Source organism: Geotrypetes seraphini, chromosome 17, assembly GCF_902459505.1.
Source record: "Geotrypetes seraphini chromosome 17, aGeoSer1.1, whole genome shotgun sequence".
NCBI classification, from domain to species: domain Eukaryota; kingdom Metazoa; phylum Chordata; class Amphibia; order Gymnophiona; family Dermophiidae; genus Geotrypetes; species Geotrypetes seraphini.
This window is the reverse complement of record NC_047100.1, coordinates 26,456,733-26,475,251: the sequence shown is the minus strand read 5'-3', so window position 1 is coordinate 26,475,251 and position 18,519 is coordinate 26,456,733. Positions and strand designations below refer to the sequence as shown.

Below are 18,519 nucleotides of genomic sequence, written 5' to 3'. Positions count from 1 at the left end.
GGATAAGGGGGCTAGCGCTTAACAGCTGTTTGATTAAAGGTAAGAAGAGTGTCATTCACCATTCTTTGCAAAGAGCAGTCCTAAGCAGAGGCAGGTCAAAGGGTTAACAGCAATTAACTGTAGTTGCTTTAGAGACACATGCATTATTTCACAAATGCTTTATTTCACCTGCTGACAGTAGGAGGACGGGGAGGAGGAGGAGGAGGGGGCCCATTGTGTAGGGGTGTTTGGAATGATTATGTTTAGAGGCGGGTTGTGATTGGTGGAGAAGGGCGTGGCTGACTGGGTAGTTTTGCTTCTTGTCAGTCCAGGAACACCCTTCCATGTGCAATCTGTCTGTAACCTGAGAACCCTAAAGACTGTACAAGAGCTTAAGAGAGCTTCATGGCCCAGCGCTCGGTTTGCGGTGGCAGCTAAATGGAGTTTGTCAGGTTTGTCAATAAGATTGATTTTGTGATCTTTTTTTTTTTTTGCTATCGTCCTTCTGTGCGACTTTGACAGCTTAATTTTGTGCAAGTGAGAGAAAACGGGGGCTAGTTGTGTAAAATGTAATATTAAATCATCTTTGTTTACCAAACTATTTGAACGGTAACGGCACCAGGAGGGTTAAAGGGGAAAGGCATTTTAGGGGCCTACTGTCCTCCCTCAGCTGTAAAGGGAAATTCCAAAGGTGTATTATTGTTATTGTGGCTTTTGTTGTTAGTGCACTTTAATACTTTCTCCCCACATATTTTAGAGGAGTGAGAGATGCTTGTGGGATCCCTTGCAACCAGCTGGCAAAATGTTCAATGACTCTACCCCTGATCTGGCTTGTGCTTCTTTGCATTTCACTCGTGCTGGGACTCATTTGCAGCTTTTAACCTTCTGGGTTTTGTGTGTTCTGAAGAAACACAGGCAGGTATACTTTTCTGCTAGGTTAAAATGTCAGGGCGGTGCAGTTGTTAAATTTATTTGCCTGCCATGTGACATTCAGCCAACGGATTTTGCCTTTGACATTGAATTGTGTTATGGTAGGTGTAACAGGATCTGAATGTAACTAATTTGACTGCCAACCTCGCACTGTTCAGTGCAAGTGAGAGAACTAGCCTTTTTATTGTTTTCCTAATGAAAGGGGGTTTTTTTTTACTCTTTTTGGAAGGGCAAGAAACCTCTAGGAAGTAGGAGGTAAACCGACATTAGAAACTATTTTTTTTCTCCTCTTTTAAAATTAACTCTCTTGTACGATTGACTTTTTTTCTGAAACAGATTAGTAGAAATATTGAAATTTATTTTTCAGTATAATTTTTTTATTTTTTTATATTGGCCATTGACATTCGGAAAACAATATGATACTTATATTAATAAACTTGTTACAGTGTCTTATTGGAAATGAAAACCGTGACAGGAGTTTTGTGTATAAAAATCACCATTGAATTTCCTACCGATATAGGTTTTGGTATGCAGAAGAAATTTTATTTTTTTTCCAAAGAACTCGTGATTCATGTGAACTTTTCTGTTCCATGGTATAAACCTAGCTGGCATACAGTGACTCTTACATTTCTGTAGTGACTGCAAAATTTCCTCCCTGGCTAATGTTTTGGACTTGTATGAAAAGTAGTTTATTTTTAATTTCAGGGGGGGAAAGTGAAAAAACATAACCTCCACTGTGATTTTAATTTCTTTTTTACAAAGCCCCAACACATTGCTGCTGGGGTGGCCTCAAAGTGTTAGCGGCCAACTGAAAACTGCTGTGGCACTTCGATTCCAGTTAATGTGCTCCTCATTAGGAAGTGCATTAGGCCTTTTAAGGCCAAGGCAGTTAGTTATTTGTGGAAGTGGCCTGTAAGGCCCCAGACTACTCGCACGGTCCTTCCCAAACCACCAAGGTGATCGTCCAGACATCACGGTGGTGTAAAGAAATGGAACGTCCCGGGCTGAAAAAAGGGTTTGCAACTTTTCTTCAGTGGTTGCGATTTAACCCTCTCAGGACAGATAAAGCATACACCAAACTAGAAAGAGCATGTTTACTTTATATAAAAGGCAACTTTTAAGATGCCTCCTAATTTTTTATTAGCCAATAAAAATAAAAAACAAGAAAAGAGAATAAGGTCATACTTTTTTTTTTTTTTTTTAACTAGGTTTCAGAAGCCAAAGCCGCTGCCTCAGTTCAGGACAGTTTGTCAGTCCTGGATCTTTGTAAGCCATGCCTTTATATCTTGATTCGCTACAATTCTATAAACTCAGGTTTTGGTTATTATATGCGCACTTAGAAATTTATTTCCATTTCTCTTAATTGGAGTTGTGTGTCTGGGGAAGGGGGCTACAGGAGTGGCAGAAATCTCTCTCCCAGTACAGGCTGGTAGTTTATTCAAGAATGTGACATCAGGTTTGAAATTGGAGACCAGGACCCTTACCTCCACCCCCACCCCCCCTTGCTGCTTTGCACCCTGAAACTCCTCCCCTTCTCCCTCCCCCTTCCCCTGCTTTCTAGGCCATGGGGAGTTCATACCCTCATACAGAGAAAACACCACAGTTTGTGAACCTGGCATCTGCCATCATGGAAAAGCCAGATTATTAACATGTGTTATCCCAAATCAGAGAATGAAAACAGGCTGCACGAGGGTGCATTGTGCATTGTCTTCCGCGGATTTTTATTTGACAGGGATTTCAGAGGTAGTGATCTTTAATTAAATCTCCTGCGGCTCAAATAACACATCTGAAGGTATGCAGTGTTGCGTAACCTCACTGAGCTGTAAACCATAAATCATGAAAAGCTTATCGCAAGAAGGGGTTAGGCTGAATTTTTGGCTTATAGTTGTTTTTATTTATCCACCTTTCAGCAATCTGCTCTAATAATTGAGATGCGGCTTTCATTTACAAAACAAACATTAATATTCCATTGAAAGAGAGAAACTCCAGTTTACCTGAAAAGAAACCCTGTTAAGAGTGGAGCTTTTGATACAAGTTTAATTTATTTTAAAATATGTAGATAAAATAATCCCCACTCTATCTGTATTAATTCAATTCAATTCAAGTCATTGATATTGCACTAAAGTTACTATTAAATAAGCCTGTGGCCCCTCAATGCTTTGTACCTCTGAAACACTGTTTTTTGGGATGGGCCATATTCAATTCAGTGTTTATCTGACTATGTCATAGTTAATTGGTAGCAACAAAGACAAGATAGAAAAAGTTGTGGGTTGGGTTTTTTTTTTTTAAAGTCCTATTGTCCAGTATCTCTAAGGCATCTGCAATTCTAGAATTTATTGCTGGGGAAAGAGACATCCTGTATTGGAGATTGCGGGATAGTCAAATGCATGTCTCGATTCATTTTGATACGCACTGTTCTGTTTTTACTGTATACACCAGTGTCAAAACAGGGAAACTTGCATTCCAAAGTTTTCAGAGCTAGCAAACACACAAAAAAAAGATTTTTGGCTGTGGTAGGCTAGTAAAAAGTATGTTTATAATAGTCTTTTTTTATTTTTTTACTTGTTCTTGAAATGTGTTTATTTTGAGGCGCTGTGACAGTTGCATTTAGACATTCTGGTGTGCGAGAGAAGGCTGTTGACTTTCGGCTAGTTTGTTTTGGAAAATAAAATGGCTGAGAAGAAGGCGGGGGGGGGGGGGCAGAAATTCTCAGCACCTGCAAATCGCCGATTGTGGGAAAGTCCTGACACCATCAGCTAAAGTTGTTATTGTTTGGGCAAAGCCCAGCTAGTTTCTGTGCTGTTACATTTTGTCGAAAGCAGACGTGAGTTACTGGAAAACAGTGTTACTGTAGTTTTAGAGTTTAGTTAAATTGAAATACACTTTTTCATTGTGTCTGCACGCAAACTTATTTATTATCACTGTGCATGGGAAAAGGATGGGGCTAGCACATAAATCTGGTCTAACGGGTTAGCTGAGACTTTGGACCACACTCAAGGCATGTAACAGAGGAGGGTAGATCTCATTCAGACATCTGCCAGGCTGCATCTTTTATGGGGTGCCTGGTCTTCCCTCCAACAAGTATACCTTTCCAGCCATTGTTTCTCACGGACAGTGACTGCTCTCGCAAAAAAAGAACAGCGAGCTTCCAGCATAACTGCAAATGTGCTTTTTTTTTTTTTTTGTACCGTGGGTTGAAATTGGCAATGGGCATTCTCATTGATTAGGCAAGGCGCTTAGGGCAGCATCTTTTACAAGCCCTGATACGAACATTATTCTCCAAATCTATCTTGCCTTTAAATTTGAACCATCATTCTCCAGATAACCGAGAACAAGGTAAAGCAAGAACATCAAAAAGGTCGACTCTGTGATTTCTCAAGGGCTTGTTATTTTGTACTTCCCAATTCTATTTGATGTCTTGACAAAACAAGATGACACGAGGGAGAATACATTAAATTTTGATTTTCATCTAACCTGTTACACTGGTGGCAGCTTAATTTCTTCTCTTTTTCTACTGAGGATGGCTCTTTGTACAATTACTTTAATTGCCACGCCACTTTACGAGAAGGTTTCTTTATGGGCTTCCCATTTGCCTTGATTTTGCTAGGCATTTCTGAACGTGTTTTGACCTTTAACACACTGAGAGCTCACTGGTTGGAGTGTTTCTTCATTAGGAATAAACCAGTGAATAGAGAGATTGTCAAAGAAGAACCTGATGGTTTCTCATTAGAATCTAATTTGCACCCCCGTGCTTAGCTGTGATGTACAGATGAAGGTGTCTGGCATAGGTGCAAAAAGCTGCACATTTTAAGCAAATAAAGTTTGCAAGTATTTTTTAAGATTGTAATTCCGAAATAAAGTGCGAAAGCCAAAATTAACATTTAAGAAGACAACCGAACAAGAAGTTGATCTACAGCTGAGATACTATGAGCTAAGGTGGTCAGTGCTTGCAACTTACTGCTTCACGTCTTAAGTATTTAAAGCAGTCAGCCACCAAATTGCACCTGCAAAAAAAAAAAAAAAAAGGCAGCAAGAAATTTAACCTGGAAGCACGGTAATTGTCATTTCTATTAATATTGCTGGCTCCTTAGATCTTGCCACCTTTTAAAATACTCCCGACTTTAATAGTCTGTCGTTTCACAGATAAAAGCAAGTATTAAATGATGCTAAGGCAGTTGCCACATTTTATGACTTAATTAAACCAAACTCTGGTAATGAATTGCCACAGATGTAAATCTTAAGAATGAGGGGAAAAGGTTCTGTTTGTTTTGGGTGTTTTTTTTTTTAGTTCATTTTAGTTTGTTTTTGTTTAGCTCTTTGGGGGAGGGGGGCTGTCGAAAGATAATTAACAATGGAATCTTTTTACTAAAGTGTGTTAATGGATTTAGCACGCATTAGGAATTAGAGCGTGCTAAGCGCTAAGAAGTCCATTTTATTCCTATGAGCATCTTAGCATTTAGCATGCACTAATTATTAGCATGTGCTAAATCCCTTAGTACACCCTCTAATAAAAGGAGTTCCTGTCTGTAGGACCTTTTACCTCTTCAGCTAAATGTAAACAGAAATTTGTTTTTCTTTTCTTGTGTATCTTCTTTACTTTCTCGATCCATAGAGGGAACTTTCTCCTCTCTGATTTTCTGGTGGTTCTTGCAAAAGAACATCATAGTTTTAATCATGCACTTAATATAAAATCGCATTGTTTTCCTTTTCCAAATACATCTAGGAAAATAAGTCCCTGGACTTGACAAAAAATAAATTAAAAAATTGCATGGCTGAAAAGTCATGTATTTAGCTTTACTTTCATGCTAAAGATTTAATTAGTGCAAAATTCGGGGGGAGGGGGGGTTGGGATGAAATTTATATGGCTGTTCTATTGCAATCGAGCCAGTTAACCTTGTGAGTGATTAGAAATCTCAAGCAGCCCTCCGGAGAGGAGGCGGTCAACTTCTGCTAGCTAGATATCACATTTTGTAAGCAAACAAGGGGTATTTAGCTTAATAAAAGAATACAAATAAAGTTTTAGATGTTAAAGAGTTACAGTGTTAGGATTAGTGAAGTGCCCAACACAAATAATAATAATAACAATAATCAATTTATATACCGCAGGGCCGTAAAGTTCTATGCGGTCTAAAATTACAACTAAGAGAAGAAATTAGATAACCAAATAGAAATAATACCATAATGATCTATATGGTTCATTACAATGTCCATGCCAGTTAGTTGCCTAAAAAAGGAATGAATAATGTGAACAATAGATAGATAGATATCCATATACCAAGAACCCTTTGTTGCCTTTGTTAGTCCTCTGTGGGAAATAAAGGTTAACAAACAAGCTGTCAGCGAGACCTTTTTTTATGGCATGCTTTCCAGTGATCCAATAAAAAGGTCTCAGCTTGTTTATTGACCCTTATTTCTACATACGCCAGGAGAAATGTTTGCGTGTGTTTATAGCTCAGCGGTTGGAGCAGAGGCTGGGAACTGAAGGGTAGAATCTCACCGCAGCTCCTTGTTGCCTTGGGTTTGGGGCTGGAGAAGATACCAGCAGCAATGCCTGTCCAGGTCAGGCCCTCCTAGAGTGGGGCGGCAGTGACATCATGGCTATTCACACTGCTGTATCAATGCCTGGGAAACGACGAGGGAGACAGGAACCCTCACTGTGTAGTCATCAGGAGTTATTCAACTTAAGGAGCATATCTAGATCTGCTGTGTTTTATATCAGATCCTAATTCACTTTTTATATTCATAGTTAAGTGTTAGCTGAGGCCTTCCCAATGGTGGCACAAGGTGAGCTAAATACAGGAACAGTAGGCGTTTCCCTATCCCAAGAGAGCTTACCAAGTGTCAGCTAAAGTTAATAATTTGTGCTACCGGGTGTATTACAGCAGGATTTAATTGGCAGTAGTACATGTTAGCAGCTCCGGCTATACCTGAAGCAACGGAGAGTTAAGTGACTTGCCAAGGTCACAAGTGAGAACCGAGTCCTGGCTTCCCTGGTTCTTAGCTCGCTGCTCTAACCCATTAGGCTTCTGAGTTGATGCCTTGATCTTGAGAGGATCTCCGGTGACCTGGTAACCGTTATCTGTCTTAACTGGATATGGTTTGGCGAACGAGCTGTGTCTCCAGAGGGGCGGTGCAGTTAAAGCGAATTGCTCGTCTCCTGCTGAGGTAGATGACTGGCTGCCGCCTGAATGGGTCTGGCTGTCAGCTGTGGCTCTTCTGGTACCAGTGTTCCTAAATTTTCTTTATTTTTCAGTGGGTTGAGATCTGCCATTCTGTTCAATATGTCCATTTTATCTATTACTTGGCGTGTCCCGTTGAGACAGAGTGTCTGCTCCTAAAATATCTCTTCTAGGATGTCACTCTTTTAATAATAAATTAAGGCATTTTTAAACACTTTCATTTGCATTATTATTTTTTTTTTAATTTGGACTCCAGTTGTTTCCGCTTGTACAGGCTAATTTGTACCATACACCCAACTCTAATAAATAGCTTTTTGTCCCCATGCATTTTTAATAACAGTAACAGATTTACCACCTCTGGAACAAATGTTTACATTATGCCAGAATAATAATATTTTTTTTTTTGGGGGGGTGCTAGTTATATCATGTTTTATAAACATAATAATCAGTAGGGAAGACGGCAATTCAGAGTATAAAAATGCACAAAAACAGACCCATTGCAAATGTTTATGCATGGAAAAAGCCAGACATTTTAGCTGAACAGTTTTTTTGGTGTGTGTGTATTTTTTAAGGAAATATGCTTGTAACACACCCACAAGTATATGCGCGTTTCAATAAATATTTAGTACAGCAGGCTAGACGAATGCAAAATGGGAGATAATTAAATGGGAGGATTGAGTCATTAATTTGAAATAATTACCGTACTTAATATTGGATAGAGCCATGGTAGTGAGTTTCCAGTCCATGCTACAGATAAGCTGTCCTTGTGTCCTAATACGTCAGACAGATTTTTCAAAAGCCTTTTTTGGTGGGTTTGTTTTTTTTTTTTTAATTTATTTGTGCCAACAGGTAACTAACAAAAGGCTCCAAGCCTGAAGACTCTGCCATTATGGAAAGTAATGCTGGCATTAAGAATTGTTTGTTTTGAGTAGCTGGTATTAGGATGGTGGCAGGTTGAAACTAGCAGAGTTCCCCTAACCAAATCACAGCTGTATTTTTAGCTGGAGTGATGGAGTTGAATACACTTCGGTGTCTTACCACACCCCTATCCGTGCACTCTAAAATGTTGCAATCCATTATGCACGTAACACTGGATAGGAGAGAGAAAAAAAAAATAATGGGAAGTCGTGTGTTGTTATGAAAATTGAAATAAATGGCGGTGTTTAGGGTTGTGCTGTTTTCTATTTTATCATTCCCCTTAATTTGTCTGCCAACAGTTTAATTTGAATTGCAGATCCCTGTAGGCAGCTAAGCAAAAAGAATTATCCGAGTTCTTCATAAACCGGTGCCTGATATGATTCATTCTTAACTCATAAAACATAACTCGTTTTTATATGCTGAAACCAGGGAGCTGTGCGCAAGGGTAGGAATCGTATATTAGTTCCCATTGCCTCTCTCTCTCTTTTAATTGTCTTCGGTGGAGAATGTCTCAGCTGCCTTTAGTCGTAGCGGTCTTAGATTTCCAATGCAGAAATATCAGCGAGAAATGCGTTTTGTCTCCCAATCGTATGACAGTACCTAAACTTGAGTTTTGACGGAGCACACTCAAAAAGAGAGACCTATAAATATTAGAGACTATAGTTACGGTCTTAACATGACTGTTTTAAATACTATTGATTTAAACCACCGGCTAGGTTTTATGAATTAACGTGTAATTTCTGAACCCTGGCTGTATTTCTCGGCTCTAAAGCACTTCTCTGGTATGCCTTCAGCAGCTTTCCAGACATTCAACACAGGAGTAAATGATAGTAGTTACTTTGATCAATAGGTTAAGACCAGTACCATCACTCTTACCGCTAATGACCTCTCTAGTAATGGGTAATAACGTGTGGCTATAATAGCCTATTGCTGGAGCTGCATGCCCTTTGATTCTCACTATTACCGGGGACTAAGTACATGAAAAAGTTAGACACGGAGAGGAGAGGACGAGGCGAGAGCACATTACTATTTCAAGCATTAAGTTATGCTTGAGGATTTTCTCACTAAATTGTTTTATAAACAGGTTCTGATTCATATATAGATGTAGATATCTGTGTGTGTAAAATATAGATATAGTAAAATCTTGGTGAAAGTCAATTACATTTATAAGACAATAGAAGGACCATTTATCAGTATAGGGGACAAGGGATAGCAGAGGAGGGGAAAAAAATGTGATTTTTATTCCCCCCTCTTGATTTCATAGGGGGTCTTTTACTGAGGTGCACTTAGCCTGTCTAAATGCTAACGCGCATTTCACACGCATTAAATCAGCTAGCACGCCTTAGCAAAAGACCCCCCCATAGTGTCTTTTTCTGTTTCCCACCTTTATTTTAACAGGAATTTTTAGTGCATACAAAAATTGATTTAAAAGGCACAAAGGGGGAGGGGGGCTACCATTAAGAAATTATTTTACCACAGGTCACATTTTATGCAATAAGACCCTGTGCTAAAATAGTACAACTTATGGTTAAATACACCATCTTAATGGTATCCCACGCTGATAACTCCCCCCCTCCCCCAACTACCCCGATTACTGTGTACTGAACTTTTTAGGGGGTGTCAATGAAATGTGCTTCTGTTGAATACTGCCCATTACTTGCGATGCGCAGGGGCAGTTTTAATCTATTGGCATTGCATTCAGTTTTAAAAAAAAAGAAAATCTTGCATTTTGTTTCCATGTGAAGACCGCATGCACATTTGCACCTCCAGATTACGAGAATGACCGAGTGGGTGTCAAATACTGCGTCTCCATAAGAAAATTGAAAATACCATTACTATTTTGCTCTCCTGCTCTTTCAATGCCCACACGTTTCTTTAGCAGAGTCCAGAAGGCCAGTTTTCAGGATAGCAGCATTGCTCGAGTAGATAGCTATTTTTCCCGAGTAAGTGAAGGGAAGTGTGTGTCTCAGTGGTTAAAGCTACAGCCTCAGCACCCTGAGGTTGTGGGTTCAACTCCATTCTACTCCTTGTGACCCTGTGCAAGTCACTCAGTCCCCCCCCCATTTCCCCAGGTACATTAGATAAGATTGTGAGCCCACTGGGACAGACAGGGAAAAATGCTCAAGTATCTGAATAAATTCATGTAAACTGTTCTGAGCACCCCTGGGAGAATGGCATAGAAAATTGAATAAATAAGTAAATAAATTTGAAAATTGGCCTCATATATACACACATACATGCACGTACACTCTGGTGGATTTATTTTGCTGGCAGCCATTAGGCATATGGTTCACCAACTTTCGTCCTTCGTTATGATGGTTTGGTGCCACATCTAATGCTGTAAGCAAGTGGCTCACTCAGTAGGGTTCGTGCCCATAGGTAGTTCGCTGTGTTGATTTTTAATACAGCCATAGTGTGTAGACAAGTGAGTGCATGTTCATTTTGACATGGTTCACAATCTATTGATCCAATCAGGTACTCTGACCCGTCCTCCTCCCCTGAGGAACCATAGTAGAATTCCTTTGGACGTCAGAGCTTTAAGCGCTCCGGGCTGCGGTAGAACCCTCTACCATGGCTTAGTAAAAGAGGCAACACAAATAAGACTCCAAAAAAAGCTGCCAGAGCAACTTGCAAAAGACACAGATGTAAAGGCAGTGATAGTCAATAGGTTCTGAGAGTGGTTTTCTGAAGATTATAAAAAAGTGTGAACATAAGACAATAAATAAAATATTTTTTATATATATAAAATTTTGTGAAACGGCATATCCTCAGTGTAAAAGATCAGCGAAGGGAGGAGAACCTCCAGCGCTTTACACAGCAAGGCAAAGGCTAAACAAACCCCTACCAGCACACCATCATCGGATATCTCACGTGTGCCTGAACAGAAATTGTGATAAATAGTGTTATAAATAATTATAATGTTCACACATGTGTAATCAAACCAGAAAACCACTCTGAGAACCCCCCAGCCAATTTCCAAAATGAACTCAAACTTAGCTTGGATTAGATGAAAACAATATCCTTCAGTTTAAAAGAGGGCCTAAATATTTTCCATATCTTTCCTGGCGAGCTCACAATCTAACTATGGTACCTGGGGTAATGGAGGGTTAAGTGACTTTCCCAGCATCACAAGGAATGGAGCTGGGATCAAACCCATAACCTCAGTTGTGCTGAGGCAGCAGTTCTAACCACTAGGCCACTCATCCACTTTGGTGCTGAATCATGAGTTCAACTGAATAATACCGTAAAACTGTTTATCATCCCACACTCTCCGAGGGCTCCACTGTTGTCCAGATTTGTGACAGCCATGACAGATGGTGGTAGTAAATGTGTGACATGCATAAATGCAGCATAATGCACACGTAAATATAGACACCCAGTTTACAGAATTGCTGTTAATGGACCAGGTCAATGGAGCCCAGTGCTATTCCATAAAGGGCCCTCGGGTTTGAGCACCCTTCATAGAATATTTATTTATTAAAGTATTTTTTAAAATGTAAATACCCTGCTGATTCCTGTGCCCAAATTTGGGCATGCATTCATGGTATTTTATAACTGTATGCAAATATCTAGAACGCCCATAGACCCGCCTCATTTTGGATCGAGTACCATGGGTTCTGGATGCACAGTTAAATAGAGCGGTGCATGAATCCGAATTGGTGCCAGTTAACGTCATAATTGCAGGCGCCCAAATATTGGTGTTAATTGGCTCGTTACCCTGTTTAGTTGGGTGTGCATCTCAGGATCATACTCAAATTTGGGCACCCTTTATGGAATCCCCTAGAATGTGACTTGTTTTTCAGTTGCAGTTTATGTCCAAAAGTATCAAATCTGAAGATAAGGAGAGAGTTAAACGTTTTTGTCTTAGGCTGAACTTGACCGTGCTGTTTTACGTTTATGCACAAACATTTTCGGGGAGGGGGTTAACAAGCTAGAGAGGATAAAAGGGACAAAACAGGCAGGTTAAAGAAGGTAGAAATTCCCTGCTTAAGCCAACTCCTTTCATTAATTGTAAAGTCCTGAGGCCACAGCCTCATGGTTAGATCCAAAGAGTCTTTGTTTTATACGTTGACATGCATTAAACATGGAATCCATCAACTCAGCATTATCGTTGCTGTGAACGTACAACATCAGTTCAGTTGGAGTCGCTATTGTCACTGATGGCCTATTAGTCACTCGAGCGGCCAAACTAGACAACCAAATCGCCAATCTACTGATGGCATCCCTAGACTACAAAACTTTTAGAAAAGAAATAAAGACCATACTCTTCAAGAAATCCCTGAAAAAGAAATAACACCGCAAGTATCAAACACCACCTTTCACTAAAGCCAACTACCCTAAACAAATAGCCATACTCATTTCTTACTCTCTTTGAAAATGACCAAATTTCTTTTTGGTAAGATATTTTTATCTGCCTTGAACTGCAAGGTAATGGTGGAATAGAAATCCCTAATGGAATGGAATGTAATTTCCCCCTGTTAACTTCTGCCCATTTCTCAGCCGCACTGAACCAAATAGGCTTGCGACTAAAATTTCCCTAAATTGAGCCTGCAAAATTTTATCTGTCTAGATTCAGACCAACTGTTTTCGTGAGTGGAATCGTCCAGTTAAAAGTGTTTGGTAGCACTGAAAATTCACACTGACTGGGTAGATTAAAATTTGCCCTTGGAACGCCTCCAAAGCCACCCTTGTGTTTCTTTGGTACATTTGCACCTTGCTGTTTTAGGTGGATGAATTAATCAGTTGGGGAAGAGGTACTTTAAACCAATTAATTTCTAAATTAGCCAGGTAAATCTTATGAAATTTGAGCCACACCATATTTAAACCAACACATGAATATTTCTGAGCTGCACAGAAAAAAAAAGATCTTCAAGATACGTTTCCTTTCTGCCACACACAGTAAAAATGTTCTTATAAACTTTAAATCAGAAAGGCCTCTTTCTGAGTGCTAATTTTAATCATAGAACTGTATTTTGAAATTTTTGACAGACCTTTAGCATTTAATTAATTAAATAAAGCCCTTCTTTTTAATAGTCGGAAATAACACCAAGATTGGAGTTTCGGGATTCTGATTGATGACGTAGTCAATTAGTTGTCATGGTCAGAGAGAGAAGTCTTGTGCACCATAGGATATATTAGCTGATTTGTACCAATTCCTTGACAAAGTGAACAGGGTTTAGGTTGTTAGCTGTGAATGACAAGGGCGTATACACAGCTGCAGTTCCAAAGCATGCCAAGGAATCAGGACCTCACCAATGACCTTCCCGAATTCATGCAAATAAAAAAAAATTAGCAGTAAACAGTTTCTTTGGACTTTTCAAATTAAAACATTTCTTGCGTTAATCTCTTTCTGAAACAACATATATACAACAACGGAAGAGGGGGGGCTGTTCCCTGCAGACGAGTCTGACCTTCAAGAATCATTTTTAGTTCATCAAAATTAGTGATGCTGAGAAATCAGGACATCAGTGCATAATGACTGTGAAATTAGGAATGAGAGCTCACTATGCAAATGACAGGGCAAATCATGTGAGAGAAAAAAAAGTCAAGATAAACTGCATATTAAGACATTATGTTACCTAAAATTAATAGCGCATTTCTGCCTCTTGCTTACCGCTACTCTACAAGATTCTTAATTTCTTGATCTTCTGATCAGCTGATGCCTGGACACTTAGAAAGGGGCGAACCAAAAGAAACCACATTAAACCTGTTATTTCCTTTGCTTCTGATGGAGAAGATGACAGCAGGTCTTTTTAAAATACAGTATGCCCGTTGCTGGCTGTCACATGTGGCCATCTATAGCTGAATAAAGGCCAAAAAATAATTAGAAATAAATAAAAAGGTAATTAAAAGCTGCTTTAAGGCCTACATGTGCTGGTCTCCTTTCTTTCCTCCTCCGTTTTCTCCTCAAAGCTATGGCTGGCAAAATGGCTCTTACAGAACCTGCAAATTAAACAGAAGCACCCTGATTGTTTTGAATAGCTAAATTGCATTGTAGAAAGCCTGAGAAACTCATAGGATTGTCATTAGGTACCCGGCTGAATACAATTTGTGTAACCTTGGCCACGACAGGCTGTCATTTTAATGTCAGTGTTTTATCTGAACAAGACATCATTCTTGCAGATACAGTGGTACAGGTTCCTTACAGAGATGCCCGCGTGGAAACGTGTTAACAGTTGCAAAATATGAAATGCTATCAAGTTCATCACTGCAGCTGTTTGTCACTGAAATGTCACAGGCGGCGTCTTTTTTAATGGTATCTCACACGATGTGAAAGAACTGAAGACGTTGTTATGCCGGGTGGATGTGAAAGGATAAATACGCTGTATCAGTGGCTTTCTCTTGAAAACTGTAGGAGGAAGGGGGAGGAAGGGGGAAGTTATTGTCACGATAGAGCTTTTTTTTTTTTTTCTTTTCCTTTCATTTAGTTTTCTTAAAAGAAATGGTTTTTTAGATTGTAGATCAGCTGACTTTAGAAGGCTTGTACTGTTTTATTATTGAGGGTTGTTTTGGCTTTTTAAATTTTAAAACAAGTGTTTGTTCATTTATGTTTTCTCTCAGCTCTGTTTTTTTTTATTTATTTTAGTATTTATACACCGCTATAGCCTGAGTGGTATATATTCAGGTACTCCGGTATTTCTCCCTATCTGTCCCGGTGGCTAACATACCCGGGGGCCATGGAGTGGTTAAGTGACTTGCCCAGGGTCAAAAGGAGCATCACTAGGGCAGTACACCTTGGTTTTCACTGTGGTGGCCTTCAGTTATCCTTGGTGTGCCAGCTTGCATAACAGTCTATTAAGAACAATAAAGTCGATATTCAGCAAGGCGCCCACTGCATAAAGATAACCAGATATCTTTCTGCTGATTCCCAGTTAAAATATCTATATAAATTAAGATGTCTTATGGTAGAAATTATCAGAAGAACATAAGAGCTGCCATACTGGGACAAACTGAAGGTCCATCAAGCCCAGCATCCTGTTTCCAAAAGTGGCCAACCCAGGTCCCAAGAACCTGGCAAAAGCCCAAATAGTAGCAACATTCCGGAGCTCCTATTGTGACGTCATAATGCCTCATTCCACCAATGCCTAAGAGCCAACCTCATCAGTGATGTCACAATGGCTTGATTGTTCTGTACTTGGATCACATAAGAGCTGCCATACTGGGACAGACCAAAGGTCCATAAAGCCCAGTATCCTGTTTCCAATAGTAGCCAGCCAAGGTCCCAAATAGTAAAACAGATTTTATGCTGCTTATCCTAGGACCAAGCTATCTACTGTTAAGACATGCTACTTTACTGCTAACCCCAGTTATTAGTAACTACGTCTCATTGCATAAAATAAGACCTTTGCTAAAACAACATGAGTTAGTGGTAAAATAATGTCTTTAACAATTGTGCACATTGATAACTTCTCCCCCCCCCCCCCCATTTAGCATGAAGAGTTAGTCTCTGGAAACCAGAACTGGTATTGTGATGTCATAGTCTCATTCCACCAATGCTGCAATGATGTCACAGTAGCTTGATTGCCTTATACCTGGCTGAATTCTATTACACACGGCAGTGATTTCAATTTCTAGAGAGATTTCTTTTTTTTTCTTTCATTAAAGGGGGAATCAACATGGTCTGACATTAAGAAGCGTTATTTTACTGTTAATCCCAGTTATTAGTTAACTAGGTCTCTTTGCATTAAAACAAAACCTGTGCTAAAAAAAAGCATGGGTTAGTGGTTAAATGCACCAGGACAAGGTTGTGAGAAATCCAGAATTGGCCTACTGTTCTTTTAGAAAATTAACAAAAACTTACTTGTTTGATAAATTTATTGCCTGATATAGTTCCTTCAGCATCTTTCTACAAATTGTATGTATTTTTACTGATTATTCAGTTCTCTTTACTGTGGTAGGGTGGTATATAAGAATAAAGTTTATTATTATTAAATAACACCTCTTAATTGTTAGCCAGCGTTGATAACTGTGACCCTAAATATGGGCTCAGAACTTATACCGCTAAGTTAGGGTTGCTGTTTATATGGTCCACTTTATAGGGATGGCAGCTGAATATTGTCACTATCTGCATAACCTTTGACTCAGTCCCTGGGGTCTAACCCAAAACAACAAATAAAGACCATCTGATCTGCCTATAGGGCCATTAGGGTTCTAACTGCTGCTCCATGCAGGTTACCCTCTCCACTTCCCCCTGCTTTTATTTAAGCTGGTCCCTCCTCAGTTTATACAAACAAATTCTGACTGTATTATTAACTGAAATGGACAACATTAATTTTTTTTTTGCCGGTAGCAAAATGTTAAAGCAAAGCCAGCAGCTAGTGGCGACCACATCAGTGCATTTGAACATTGGCCTTAGTGCATGCAATCTACTTAATAGGAGGCATGAAAAAAATTGGCGCGTTTTGTTTGTGAAAGGCCTTATCTGGCACCCGAAGTGTTTTCTGCCAGCCTGGTTTACCATCTGCTTGCTTCCTTTTACAGGCTCCGGTGTCAGTGGCTATGATGTCACCTCAAGTTATCACTCCCCAGCAAATGCAACAAATTTTGCAGCAACAGGTGCTGACACCTCAGCAGCTCCAGGTCCTGCTTCAGCAGCAGCAGGCACTCATGCTTCAACAGGTAATTGATTCTTCTGCGGCGCAGAATGCAGCCCGCACAGAGCGGAAGCAGCGCACCTTAAATGTCTCCGCTACAGAAGCGATGTGGATGTGTTGGCAGGATCCCATGCCATCCCTTCCAGGCTGATCTTTTCCATCAGAGACCATTACCAGGGCCATAAGTGCCGGTAATAAAAAAAAAAAAAAAAAACCTATCTGTGTTTCCCAGATTACTAAGTGCTCACTTGACCTGTCAGATGCATGAGGCGAGAGTTGAGCAGATGTCCAGACTGCCACTGCAGCAAAAATTGATGTAGCAATCACAGTCATCCTGATGGAGTGGATGTGAGGTTTGAATATTTCCAGTGAAATTATGGTCACTGCAAGCACCAGACGTGTTAAAATCCGAAAATTGGATAGGGGCCCCTTGGAGTATGGAACATGCTTTCATCAGTTTGCTGCTTAGTCATGTGCTGGGACACTGTAAAATACTTAGACCAGGGGTAGGGAACTCCGGTCCTCAAGAGCTGTATTCCAGTCGGGTTTTCAGGACTTCCTCAATGAATATGCATTGAAAGCAGTGCATGCAAATAGATCTCATGCATATTCATTGGGGAAATCCTGAAAACCCCATTGGATTCCGGCCCTCAAGGAACGGAGTTTCCTACCCCTGACTTAGACCCTCTTTTACTAAGATGCGTTAATCGATTTAGAGCGCGCTAAACGCTAACACGTGCATGTTAGTCTGTGGACGCGTTAGCGTTTAACACGCGCTAAATCAATTAGCATGTATTAGTTTGAAATCTTCAGAGGTTCAGGAGCTAAAGGGTTCGAATCGCAATCATGACTCTTTAAGTATTGGGGATCCCTGTTAAATGTCCTTATCAACTGCTCACTGTATTATCTTCAGCATGTAACTTAATTGAGTCTAATTTTTTGGGGGGGAGGGGAGTTGCCATCTGTGCAGCTGGAAAGGGATACCATGCATGAAGAGGCAGTGCTCTTCTACATTATGGAGGTAATTCTACATTGACAAGCCAGTTGCACGCATAAAGTTTATTTAAGTATTTAGCTCATTCCTTTCCAGGCAAATTACCTTCCTTGTTCCCACAGGGTTTGTAATCCAAGGGGTCCTTCTACTAAAGTTCACTAGAATCTGGGCTTACAGAGTGTTGAGGTGGCCCCTCCCCAGTGCAGCCCACAATGCACCAGGTAGGGGCAGGCCTGCCATTCAGACGAAGGCCAGTCATCAAAAAAGGTTAAAGGAAGGTCCGGGGGGATTAGGGGTTTTGGGGGGGAAGGAATCCTGGTGGAGATGGCGGAGGGATCCGGTGGATGGGCTGGGCAGTCCGGCATGGGTTCCGGGGGGGAGGGGGGGGAGTTGGCTGGCAGGGCTTCCCTCCTGCCGGTGAAGTTGCGATCACAGAGGGAGTTCGGGAGGGTTGCCGGAAAGGAAGGATTGGGCATCTCTCCTGCCGGTGAAGAGCGTGATTGCGCGGGGGTGGGGGGGCGGCACGATCAGCTCAGCGGCACGATTTGGAACTTATACCTGTTTTGACTTCGTCTAAGTCAAAACATATAAGTTTCATCTGGTAACCTGTCAAAGTTTTTTTGGTTATGGCTGCCGGGCGACTAAGTCTAGGTCGGCCCACATGCCGCCCTATCCACTCCTCCAAAAACGCCCCCTTTCACTCTGGGCGTACAGCAGCACTGAAAAGGCCTAAGCTGGTTTTAGATACATCTAAAACCAGTTTTGATTATCGGTACTTGGACGACCTGTCTTTTTGATCGTCCAAGTACCGACTTAAATTATGAGCCCCATAATGTATGCTAAACAGAGCCCCATACTCCATCACTCAGAAGGGAAAGAGGATGGGGGGGTTTGATATACAATCAAAGTGGTTTTGCATACAATG

General features: G+C 40.5%; 1 protein-coding gene across 13 annotated transcripts in view; it reads left to right on the top strand.

Moving 5' to 3' along the window:
• Nucleotides 1-18,519, top strand: part of FOXP1 (forkhead box P1) — an 825,883-nt gene that overhangs the window by 622,328 nt on the left and 185,036 nt on the right. For 12 of the 13 annotated variants that reach the window (XM_033926373.1, XM_033926372.1, XM_033926366.1 and 9 more), the window contains one exon: nt 16,488-16,625. In XM_033926373.1, coding sequence (XP_033782264.1) covers nt 16,488-16,625 — 138 coding nt within the window. Of the gene's footprint in view, nt 1-342; nt 432-16,487; nt 16,626-18,519 lie in introns of those variants that run through there. The other variant, XM_033926378.1, reaches the window with a different exon arrangement.